Below are 13,315 nucleotides of genomic sequence, written 5' to 3'. Positions count from 1 at the left end.
CCCATAATGGTATTTATTTATCCCATAATGGCGTTATTTCATCAAAAATATGCTCGTGTTAATTTGTGGGAAGGGACCCTCACAAAAATATGAACTAGAACGGTATTCAGTAAGTATTTATTAAACAAATATAATATATTAGAACTTCTAAAAAAAATTCTCTTCTGTTGTCGACTGTTGAATACGACTTACTTTACTATGGTTTCAAAATTTACCCTGTACAAGAATGGGTATGCTATCGGAAATATGATCAGCAATTTACGATAAAATTTTCAGTAGTATAAAATAACCACAATTACTCAAAACAATAGTTTTTTAAAATGTTCGGTATCAAAGAGTATTAAAGAGAAAAACTCATGACGATTGTTTGTCTTTCTCGTGCTCGGATGAGAGTTTTCATGCAGAGAGCGACACTTCCCTCTTACGTTACCAACTGGGTGGGTATGAAATGTAAAAATTGACACGTTTTTCAAAATAATTCTAACCTGCGCAGTTGTCTTTTCATATTAGTAAATTAAATAACCTTTTGATATTTTCTTCCAATGAAATTATTGTATTTTGCAGAAGTACACACTGCAAGTGAACAATTTTTTACTCTCTTTTGTCCTGTCTTATTAATTTGTGAATTCGTCGTACTTTAGGTGCACCGTTACAATTATGTAGGTAAAAAATTAAGCCTTGCACAATTCACACTATCTATAAACTTATGAGAACTATTTTAGATAATCAGGAGTGTGAAGAAACGTGTTAGTTGTATTCGTATTCACGTCATCCAGTTATGTCTCTGACATTACCCACCAACTTTTGTTTGTTCAAAGAACACTTGCCAGCTGGCAAGCTTCTTGGGATAAAGATGATCTGGGTCGGTGGATGCACTCAATTATTCCGAAAATATCGACAAAGGCATGGTTTAGGGGACTGGATGTGAGTAGGAATTTCATTCGTGTGATGTCCAGACTCATGTCCAATCACTACACGTTAGACGCACATCTCCTTCGAATTGGGCTCTCCGAGACTAATCATTGTGCTTGCGGAGAAGGTTATCGGGATATTGATCATGTCGTTTGGACATGCGTGGAGTATCGTGATGTCAGATCTCAATTCTTTGCGTACCCAAGGTAGACTATCCAATATCCCAGTTCGAGACATTCTTGCTTGTCGTGACCTTTCATACATGAAACTTCTTTATCATTTCATAAAGAAAATTGGAGTTTCAATTTAATAAAGGCCCCTTTTAAGACTTAGTTCTGATCCCAGCTGCGTCCATGAGTTCAACCAATAGCTAAATTAGAATAAAAATTATGTAATGATACAAACAAACTCGAAATTTCAATTTGACAGTTTCTCATCAAACAGCTTTAGAGAACCTGTAAGGATCGGTAATCTCACGATGATTAGATGAGGCCTACCACCAAACGGTCTTACAAAATAAATAATAAAAAGCAATGGTTCCATAGTACTGACTCAATAATATTACAAGAAATGATATAAAACAAGAAAAATTCCTCATTTCATCGTTGCATTTCATTGCTGATTAATTTAAGACGATATATTTGTTTAGGTTTTTATAGTTCGTCGAGTTTGAGAACAAAAAGCCTGACGAAGGGAAGTCCAACCACCGCCAGATGTGGTCATCATAAATGAAAAATGTTTTATTGAAAACCACTGGAAACCCTTCCGTGGACCAGTGGCTCAAGTAAACTGGTCATTAAGATCACTGCCGGCGTTGAATCACCACTTTCGACTAAGTACAAATGCGCAGAAAGACATTCCTATCAAAAGGAATGCGGAGGAAGACGGGAAGAGCTGCAATTAGTTGCCATTGTTTCCCATCGTTCGAGTAAAAACTGTACCGCCTACCGACCCACTGGCGTTGACCCCTTGCTGACTGATGGACTCATGGATGCTGGCGGCCGGCTGGGAATATTTGTTTCATCTGGGGCATTGTTGTTGGATCCGTTTTTTTTTTGAACGACACTTAATCATATTACTACTTCTGGGGTTGGCGTGGAATGCTTTAGGCTTCTTCACTGTGACCGAAACTGACGAGTAAAACAGTGCAATTGTTGGTGGAATGTGGCGAATTGACAGTTTATTGCGGTACTGAGATGAAATTTGTTTTTTTGTTTCAGCTTCACAAGCGCTAATGCTGGGTTAGCTATGGGCGGTTTTAAAATATTGTAACATTACAGTTGAAACGTGATAATATTGCTTGTAGATTTTCCTTCGGGCTGATCAAGCTTTTTTTGGTGTAAAATTGTTTCATTCTTCGTTCTTGTTTTATTAGTAGTTCACATTTCATCCGATTTCCAGGGTTTGAAGACTGAAACGAGAATTAAAACAAGGCAAGCTTAGATAGAACTAAAAATGACAAATGAAAAAAGTTACATCCTAGAGAATAATTACTAATACTGTTTTCGGTTTTGAACCTACACACGGGCAACTCTGACTCCGAATAAAACGAACACGTATGGATGCGTGATGCGACCCGAGAAAATTTCAGAGCGAAACTACGTGGTTGGAGTCCGATCTAGGGCGACCCCAGGTTGCTAAAACAAACACATCGAAAGTTGTTTGGGCGACGCTAGATCAGCTCTCGGGCTGCTCTGATCAATAAACGAAAACGGTATAACAAAACGTAGAGTAATACCAAAGATAAATAATAAAGACATGTATGTGCTTACAAATATTAAAAAAAATCTGGTCCGTTCTCGGTACCTTCTAAAATGACCGCACTCACCGCTTTGTGGAGCGCGATATTAATTGAATTGCTATCATTTCGACCAAAGTGGGCCATGAAATCTAAATATATATATATGCAGAGAAAAAAATTGAAAAAAAATAACCAAATTTGGGTTTCACCCAACGAATATTTTTGTTGAAATAGTGAAAAAAGAAAATCTGGTTTGATATTGTAAATATTGCTAATTGAAACTACAAAACATGATGGTTTATATTTCTCGGTGTATTACTTTGTTTCAATAAACAGTTTGATTAAAATAACAAATATTTTACTTGCGCGTTCCTGTCAATCTCTTGACAAACAATTTCACAGTAAATTCAACTTAAAATATAGTTTTAAATGAAACGAACTCTAGTTAAAGTCAATAATTGTAAAGCTTTAAATTCACAAAACCTTTTAGTTGAAATAAATTTCCTTGAAATTAGTTATTTCAACTAACGCTTTTGATTGTTGAAACCATACATTTTTGTTCGATTTCAGGAATAAAATAACTTCTTTCATACTAATTTAACGAAGTAATTTTTGGTACTACTTTTATTTGTTTTCAATTTCCTAATATACAATTTTTTTAAATTTTGCATTTTTTCAAGACTGTGAGCCATTTTGTCGCTAGACGAACGAATTATTTACATACCCCACTATCAAGCCCTGATTTTTTAATTTTTATAGCATCCAACGATTCGGTGCTCCATCAGTCAAAATAGAGATCCTGCATGAAATATTTTTTGCAAAGAAAATGTGTTATGTAATTTTATACAATTTTCAAAACCTTTCCAATTATAGATACCTACGCTTGAATTATTGAAAATCCCTTAGTTAATTAAAGAAGCAGATAAACGTTTTTTATAAAACTTGTAAAAAACTTTATCCGCGGGAGATAAAAAAAATGCCCTGGATTATTCTCGCGGGGAAAATGCTTTTGTCTATATATATTTCTGATATTACATCCTTCAAGATTTTATCTGATCAACAATTCTTCTCCATGTAACTCGATCCATGGCTGCTTGCCTCCAACCACGTCGGCGCCCGATACTATCCAGGTTTCGCTCCACTTGGTCCAGCCACCGTGAACGCTGCCCAGACGTTGCCTATCGCGTTCAGTTCCGCCAGCCAGCATGTACTTTGTCTTAGACACATTTATCCTCAGTCCTACTCGTGCCGCTTCGCGCTTTAGTCGGGTACACAGATCTGCTACCGCCTCCTTGTTTCTACCGATTATATCCACGTCATCAGCGAAGCACACGAATTGTCCGGACTTCGTGAAAATCGTGCCCCGCATGTTGAACCACGCTCTTCGCATAACTCCTTCAAGTGCGATGTTGAACAGCAGGCAGGACAACCCATCACCTTGTCTTAATCCCCTACGTGATTCGAACGGTTCCGAGAAACCGCCCGCAATCTTGACACAACACTGTACACCATCCATCGTAGCCTTAATCAGTCTTGTCAGCTTCCCAGGGAAGCCGTTCTCGTCCATAATTTTCCATAGCTCTACACGGTCTACCGTGTCGTATGCGGCTTTGAAGTCGATGAACAGATGATGCGTCGGGACCCGGTACTCACGGCATTTTTGGAGGATTTGCCGTATAGTGAAGATTTGGTCGTTTGTTGATCTGCCGTTGATGAACCCGGCCTGATAACTCCCGACAAATCCATTTACCAGTGGTGATAGGCGCCGGAACAGGATCTGGGATACCACTTTGTAGGCGGCATTTGACACTGTGATTGCCCTGTAGTTTGCACAGTCCAATTTGTCCCCTTTCTTGTATATCGGGGTGATGACCCCTTCCTTCCACTCCTCCGGTAGCTGTTCTCTGTCCCAGATCTCTTCGATTATTCGGTGCATGCATTCCGTCAGTTTCTCCGGTCCCCTTTTGAAGAGTTCTGCTCCTAGACCATCCTTACCAGTTGCTTTGTTGTTCTTGAGCTGTTGGATAGCCTCCTTGACCTCGTTCATAGTGGGCACTGGTACATCTCCGTCGGCTGTAACACTGACATAATCTTCCTCCTCCAACGCCTGATTGTCCGCCTGTGCACTATTCAGATGTTCATCGTAGTGCTGCCTCCACCTTTCGATCACCTCACGTTCGTCCGTCAGGATGCCACCTTCCTTGTCTCTACACATTTCGGCTCGCGGCATGAAGCCGTTGCGAGAGTCATTCAGCTTCCTGCAGAACGCCCGTGTATCCTGAGAACGATACAGCATCTCCATCTCCTCTCTCTCCGACTCTTCCAGGTGGCGCTTTTTGTCCCGGAAAAGGCGAGTTTGCCGCTTTCGTCTCTGTCGATACGATTCCACGTTCTGACGGGTGGCTTGACGCAACATCGCTGCGCGTGCTGCATTCTTCTCGTCCAATATCTCCTGGCATTCGCCGTCGAACCATTCGTTCCGTCGACTCCTTGGCACGTATCCCAGGACGCTCTCCGCAGCATTGCTGATGGCTGCTTTAGTTCTGGTCCAGCAGTCCTCCAGGGGAGCATCATTGAGCTCCTCCTGCTTTTGTCTATTGGAAATAAAACTATTACGGTTCATTTGAACAGTAAACTTAGTTATATCAGTACACAAATAAGATCATAGATAAATTGAACCTATTTTTTTTTCTTGAAATAAAGATACAGCAGGATTGAGTCAACACGGATATTTCGGTAACGTCAATTCAACTTTGGTTGACATGTAATAAATAGTTAATTTATTTCAACAACAAAATTCATTGGTAGCAAATAAATTTTTCGTTTGGCTAAACCAAAATTTAGATTCAAATCAAACAGTGAACATTTTTTATATTTAAGGGTGAAATTGGTTCAAAACAATCATATTCTAGCTTGAAATGAACATAAATCATATTAAACATTCTACTAACTGTTTTGTTATTTTAAACATGCTCCATTTCTCTGCGTGTACAAATGAGCTAACGTATCGGTTTGACATTTGCATTATGAATGCGATGATGGAAACTCAGCAGTGCAACCAAAATATCACCATTGGTGCCAGTTTCACGTAGGACCGTAGATGTGTGCCAAAAAAAGATCGTGACTGTCATGTCTGGAAATTCGTTTGTGGTAATACTACTTATCAAAAATGTATCTGTCATTGCTATCAAGTATGCCAAGTAGTTATAAGTACAACCATTGTCAACGACGACTTTGAGGTAGTCGACGAATTTGTCTACCTTGGATCGTTGATAATATTGACCCTAGCAATCGTATCCGATCAGCTACGGTTATCTTAGCAAGCCAGGCTAGTCGTGATTCATAAACGCATTTTGAATGACATTCAGGCTTTCTATGAATACCTCAAGCATCTGAGGTCCAGGAAGATCCATCATCATCCGAAGTGTGCGATGTACCCTAATACATACGGTATGTTGTCGTGTACGGACGAATTCTACACTAACTCGAAAAAAAATGTTGGCTACAACCTCTCAGATTTTAATTGAACTTTCTGTCACAAAAAGCCATTTTGCTAACTTTGATTTTCCAAAATTGATCTAGCCTGTCTTTTGGAAAGGGTCAAAACCTAAAAACTGTTGTATGAGTGATTTTCCTACAATTAGTCAAATTTTGGAATAAAAATAAAATTGAAAAATTACTTTATCGACTCCTACACTGAATAAAAAAATGGTTTTGAACAAAATTTAAAGTCGATTAACATCAAAAATTTTATTTATCATTTGGATGAAATTTTTTCCCGGGATAGGTAATTATGTTCCCTATCAACCGTTCATACATTGGCAGATAGGTACTTTTGAGGAAAAAAATTATTTTCTATTCTATGTTCATACATATTGTTTTATTCAGTGCAGTGGCGTACCGAGGAAATTTGGCGCCTGGGGCAAAATAAGATTTGCCGCACCCCATTATTGGTTTAATGAGCTGAACTCCATCTTCAGAGGGATCCCATTTGCCAACCCCCTTTTCCCCTAAAATTCCCATCTTGCTACATACGGAAACTTGACAAGGAACATAATTATCTATATTGAGGCTATACCATTTAAATAAAAAAAATATCGCAATTCCAATTAAAATTTTAAGATCGATTTTTGGGAGAGTGAACTTTAGAGATTTGAGTGTAATTCATGATATAATGTATTTTCTGAAAAGGGTGTCCTAAAACCAGCTTTTGTAAGGAAACACATATATTTTCAATTTATATGAGTTTTTCATGTTTTTCAAAGATTTTCATCATTGAAAACTAAACAACTTTCTCAAACATACTATGCTGCTATCATTCCAGTTTAATGAAATAGAGCCATTTTTCATGTTTTTTTTAACAAAATTTCAACTTGTCTATCATCAAAAGGTGCAGAAAGGTGCAGATGAGACTACTTGCATATTAAACTACTTCAAAAGAGCTTTCATACCGTGGTTGAATTACTCGTCTGCGATCGTCTGCAGGCGAGATATGTTCTTTTCGAATATTCTTGTCCTTGACATTTGCAATGATAAGGTTCACTTCATGTCAGATCAGATATCAGTATATATTCGTTACCATGGTAACTCTCACAATAAATTATTTTTATGAACATCGAAGTCTACAAATAGGGTAAGGGTTCCCTATTTCATCTCATTTGTAAGGACGTCGCCTTCAAACCCCGATTTAGCCACTAAAATCACTATAACTATTTCATATTACTGCTTCATTCGCCTTGCTTCACATTGAGAATTGATTCACATTTCTTGAAAATTTAACAAATATTCTGTAATATGAGCATGTAACACTAAATCTCCTCACACATTTCAGACCATGTAAAATATTCAAGATTAAAATCTTTCCCACACCGCAGACCACACGCACTTGACAAATTTCCATAAACACGTACTCGACAAATTTCCACTCGACACCATGTCATGAAAACCCAGAAACCCACTTGAAATATAAACTTCACCTACATGAAGCAATTAAAATGTCAGCACTTACTTCGACCCAACGAAAACACCGCGTTCATACCACAGACTAACAGACAGGACACTCAAATTAGATTCTTCAATCATTTTAACGGTCATTTCGAATATTCCTTTATTTGGGACAGTACTCACATGTGTCATGATGGCGCCACGTTACCCTATCAAAAACATCCTGTCTGTCATCTAGACTGTGTTTATTTTTTTCATTTACCAACAGAGTTGCCATTCATACAGAATTACCTATAATGTATTGATTTGTATACGTCCATGCGAATTTCATGCAGGATACAGATTTAATACATATTGCCAAAACTATATACATAATTGTGCCTACTTCTCATCCTCCAACGCAAGACAAAATCGAACCCGTTTTGTTACAATATTTACTTGCTTCTGGTCTGCCGCCACTTAATTTCGGGTGATAACTACCAACACAATAAAAAATAGTCTAGATGAACAACGTTGAGTCAAATAAATGGTTACCTTCCAACATCGCGAAAAAGTTAAATATATTATCAACGTAATCCAATAATTTATTGTAACGATTCATTTTCAAATATTTTGATGAAATCAGGCATCACTGCAAGCAGCTGATCGGTGTTGACAAACGAGGGGAAATCAACTAGTAAAAAAACTTTTACGTAACACAAGGGGTGTACCGATAGTAAATAGTTCGCGCAGTACAATATAGGTGGAGCTAGTGCATAACGAAAAATTTTTTTTATAAGAATTTACTCATACTGTCATGTCTGTTAGTCTGTGTTCATACGACAACAATAAATAAGGAAGCGTCAGCGTCATATTTCAAACATTGTCACCCAAAACAAAACATTTCCCGTTTCTTCACGTCCCACACCTCTCTCAATCAAGTGCCATACGACATGACCTAGAATAACAGTAACCCAGGAAAACACACTGACTCGAACCGACACTCACGAGAGTTTAACCTGACTACTCTCACCCTATCCTCTCTGTATCGCACTCACACACTTGTCTAGAAACATTACTCACTCTCTCCTACTCAAATTATACAATGACCGAGACATGTCATTGGTTAAACAGATTTACGCTGCGCGTTCTAACTCCTCCCCCCGGATTTTTAGTAATCCACACTGTAAAACTCACTTAGCCAAGTTAGGAGAGGATAGGATATAAATAAGTGATCGAATTAAATAAAGCAGAGATATTCATTCAGACATACCAATTGACGTGTTTACTAAAATTCATAAAACAGCTAAAAACACTTAAGATGTGTTCACTACTCTGCTCCTAATTCCATCTCAATGGATTTTTATCCATCCTATCGTTGATCCTTTATTCGTCCTATAAATTAGCAATGGCGACAGCAATCAAAACAAAATACTCCACTATTAAATTTAGGGAATTATTTCAACGTTTAAAAATTCTCGGTCGTTTCCGTTACCTTTCGCTTTAAATTTAAAATTTCACTGTTATGTTGATTTGGTGAACTTTAAATAAAAACTAAAATGTAATTTTTACTATTTATTCATTAGCCCTTCTTAAAACAAAGTGTAGAGCCAGAGATGCCATTTATACAGATTTATCTGTATTGCATAGATTTTTGCGTTCGCATACTGATTTAAATCAAATCAGATTTGTACAGATTCATAGAAAGTGAGAAGTAAAAAATTAGACTTTTCTCTCTGAGTATCTATTAGTATTTGATTGCAGTAATTCTTTAAAAGTTTATTAATCAACGGACAAATCACATGTTAAAGTGGAAATCTTTTATGCAGATAATTGATTATGATTAACATCATTTTATTAGTGAAAACAGATAGAGCAGATATAGATTTTCTATGAAACGTAATACATATTTTGCTATGAAAATATCTGGCATCTCTGTGCACAGCCGATGAAACACACACACTTCACAGCATTATGTTGACGTATAGCGGAATGAAACCAGTGCTACTAGATTTGCCACAATGGTTATTTCATTAGTATTTAACACACTCTTTCGGTTTATATTCGAAGCCAAAACAGTTTTATTTAAATATTAATATCAATAACATACTTAAACTAATGTCACGGATACCAAAAACATACTTTTTGATAATAATTTGAAGAAGAAAAACAATCTATTTTTTGTAACAATATGAGATAACTTGGCAACTTTGCGAAACCAAATGAGATGAAAACAAAGCACAGTCAAGTGAACTAAGTGAAAAACTTTCATCTCATATTTTTAAAGACTTTTATTGTTTGTCGGGTAATTTTTGAAGTTTTAAATCGTTAATTAAACAAGTGGCAAGTGAACATTACTAATTATGAAGCCATCCAGCATTCAATGGTAGTGTAATTTTGCGAAATAGTGATCATGCTTTGAGACGAATCGATTAGTAGATATTCAGAAACATGACGAACTGTAAATCGATAACCGAAGAACTTAAAACCATTTCTTTCAATAGGAAAGTGTGACAATAGCTTTTATAATCATTTTAAAACATTTCAAAGTTTGGTTCAGGTACGTTGTAAAATATTTTTCATGTTCAAAGTAATGAGGTGAAGGGATGAGATGGAAATACTAGCTCAGATGAAATAGGGAGCCGTTACCCTAGAATAGTTTAGTAATCAGATGTTTTTTGAAAGTGAGATATTTTCTGAAAAGGGTGTCCTAAAACCTTACAAGAACTGGTTTTACGACACCATTTTCAGAAAATACATTATATCATGAATTACACTCAAGTTATGGGAATAGTACCTACAGCAAATTTGTTTGAAATAACATTCTGAACAACGTTCCTATCAGTTATCAATTAAGAGCATGGAATTGCGCATTGAACCACTGGGCATTGGTAATTTATGGGATGAATAAAGGACCAACGATAGGATGAATATAAAACCTTTGAGATGAAATTAGGAGCACAGTAGTGAACATATCAGAAGCGTTTTTGGCTGATTTTTAAATATTATTTTAATTTCCAAGGAATGTGAATCAATTCCCAATGTGGAGCAAGGCGAATTAAGCAAAAATATGAAAAAAATCGCAGTGATTTTAGTGGCTAAATCAGGTTTTTAAGGTAACGTCCTTACAAATGAGATGAAACAGGGAGCCCTTGCCCTATTTCGAAATGTCACCATCAAAATAAGTGCTGGTTTCAGAGTTGCCATGTTATTTTTTCAAAAATCTGTTTCTGGATTTGTCTGGGTCTAACTCTGGGGTCTGGGAAATTTTGACCAGGTTTCATTTTCAGTGAGCAAAAAAAAAAAGGTCTTACCAACTATCGTAAAGAGGCCAAAACCGTAAAGATTTGATGAGAGCTGGCAAAATTTGGAATAATTTGTAAAATCTTACGAAAGATCTCGTTAGTTAGAGTGTATGGCGAAGCGGAAGCAATCTGGCATTTTCCAGATAAATCTGGCAACCAGAAAATGTTGGCTGGGTTTGCACTTCATTAGTTAAATTTGAATGCTCTGTTTCATCAGACTTCGCAACCGATTCTTGGTGGAGATTGTGCTGCATTTCTATTGACACTGAGATTTCTTCCGGGTCGCAGTTCAAGCTTGTTTAATTATGTCCAGACTGGAACTCAGCTAGAACGTCATATGATTTTTTTTGCAGATATTTGACCCATATCAGCGAGTTTTCAGTGTTGATTCAAAATATATACATGAAATAGATTATTTTACGTAGCACGCATTATAAATATCAATGACTATTTACAATCAAGACATAACTAACTTGTTATGTCAATAAATACTGGTGAAGAGTGTAAGTGAATCGAGTATGCGGACAAATAGTAATCCCTACAACCTGCGGCCATTTTCATCACTTACCTGGAAGAGTGTGCTTCATTTTGTCAATCAGCTCGCCCACTAGTGTATGGTCGTAATCGGGAGCGGTTCCACCGTATTTCGATATCAGACAGTCCGGACTGACGTGTTGATGCAGGGAAGACCAATCGGTTCCATGAAAGAAACACTAAAGAAACGATTAATACATCTAAGATTCGCCTAAATTGGAACGGCTCTAATGAAACGTACATTTTGCTTAAAATCGTTTCCCAGCAGAGGAGCCAGCAGGGAATGTCCTACACTGAGCAGCCGTGCGTTTTCAACAAAGTGACACGTTATTTGAAAAACGCGACATCGTTGCAGTTTTAGGACGATCTGAGCCGATTTCGAACTGTACGCCCGGAAGTGATCCCAGCCTGCACCGTGGCAGTCTACGATCATCTTGAAACCGGAAAACTGCACCATTTCATCGTTGAGAGCTAGTTCAACGGCCAGCCTCGACGCTTCCCAGAGGTCCAGTAGGGGGATTTTCGAAGGGTTCCAGTTTTCTGCAATCACGCAGAGCGAGTTATCAAGATTAAAACATTTACCCACTAGAAGATACGCACTGCCAGATTCTATGACGATCCCGACGGAACCATCTCGATTACGGCCCGGCAAATACCACACCAATCCAGCTTCAAACACGTGCCGTAGCTGGTCGAAGGAACGGATGAACTTATGCTTCCTGAATGTATCTCCATTATGAATAATTGCATTGGCAGCTTTCGTTACGTCATACTGGAAGTAGCGCAAAGTTGCCATTACCAAATTACGGAGGTTTGACATATCGTAACCACTTTCTTTGCACCGTGAAATCACTTGTTGACATTGCTGCTGAACGAGTTCGACAGATTCTCCCCTCTGAACTCGATATTCCTCCGATGCAACACCATTGAACTGGATTCGTTCTCCATTGGAAAGCTCAATACTTGGACGGTTGTTGGCATCGAATTTGATCGAAGACATGATCACACACCTTCAGTTACTAGCTGGAAACTACTGCCGAGCAGAAACTGTTTTGTTCATTGCTAAGGTTTTGCACGACAAGCTATCTCGGAATACGTGACACCTCGCAGTAGCACCAAACTTCATCCGGTTGGTTGAGTTTTCAAGTGTTCCACCAAAGAACACCGTTCGAATTGCTTGAAGATCAGGAAACGCAGAATTTGTTTTTATTGTTGTCATGTGTTATGTCGGGACTTGTATACAATATATATTGTTATTGTGTACAAATTTAATAAATTCGATGAATGAAGAATCGAGTTAAATTAGATTGGATTTGTTGACGTTCCTTTGCTGTAGGCCAGATTATTCCACAATATTTTCATACGAAATCTGTAATACCTTGAATAAAAAATCTGTTTTCATTTGAATTCACTAACAAAACGAAGCTTTGACATTGACATTATAGTTTTAGCACTGAGAACAGACTTCCATCTAGTGATTTCTATGTGTTTAGGAAATTTACCCGTTGTTTGGCCAAGTGATCACCAAGTTGCAATTCACCTACAGAGGCTTTTCGAGCAGAGCTGATATCTGTCACTGTCAACTAGCAAAATTTTTTTTTTATTTATGACTTCTGGTCAGTCAGTAATTTTTACTTTTTTCGGTTTTTAACGATATCAAACTAACTAGAGATTATAAGAGGAGGCATCTCAGCGATACGAGTCATCTGAGTCTCTGATATGTCAGAAAGTAAATGCAAAGGTCGTTTGCCATTTACTATCCATCGTGCTATCATTTGACAATCACTTCCACAATACAGATTACAGTTAAAGGCATCGTCCAAGTACCATGCGCGCAAGTGGTCTTAGGAAATTTTCGATGGAAATTTTGAAAAATTTGACAAAACCAAAAACATACAGA

General features: G+C 37.5%; 1 protein-coding gene across 1 annotated transcript; it reads right to left on the bottom strand.

The window, feature by feature from the left end:
• Positions 1–2,075: 2,075 nt before the first annotated feature.
• On the bottom strand, positions 2,076–12,750 carry LOC131430124 (clavesin-1-like). Its single transcript, XM_058594840.1, has 4 exons — positions 12,016–12,750; positions 11,657–11,955; positions 11,450–11,594; positions 2,076–2,323 (listed from the first exon to the last, which is right to left on the bottom strand). The coding sequence occupies exons 1-4, from the start codon at positions 12,413–12,415 to the stop codon at positions 2,292–2,294; spliced, it is 876 nt and encodes a 291-aa protein (XP_058450823.1). The 5' UTR covers positions 12,416–12,750; the 3' UTR covers positions 2,076–2,291.
• Positions 12,751–13,315: the final 565 nt, after the last annotated feature.

Source organism: Malaya genurostris, chromosome 2 (genome assembly GCF_030247185.1).
Source record: "Malaya genurostris strain Urasoe2022 chromosome 2, Malgen_1.1, whole genome shotgun sequence".
Lineage (NCBI taxonomy): Eukaryota > Metazoa > Arthropoda > Insecta > Diptera > Culicidae > Malaya > Malaya genurostris.
This window is presented reverse-complemented; position numbering and strand designations above follow the sequence as displayed.

Excerpts from the sequence above, each read along its gene's own strand:
- LOC131430124 (XM_058594840.1), bottom strand. The coding sequence starts at position 12,415 with ATGTCTTCGATCAAATTCGATGCCAACAACCGTCCAAGTATTGAGCTT. Across the intron at positions 11,956-12,015 it reads GATCGTCATAGAATCTGGCA|AAAACTGGAACCCTTCGAAA; the intron begins GTGCGTATCTTC and ends GCGTGATTGCAG. Across the intron at positions 11,595-11,656 it reads GAAACGATTTTAAGCAAAAT|TGTTTCTTTCATGGAACCGA; the intron begins GTACGTTTCATT and ends TCGTTTCTTTAG.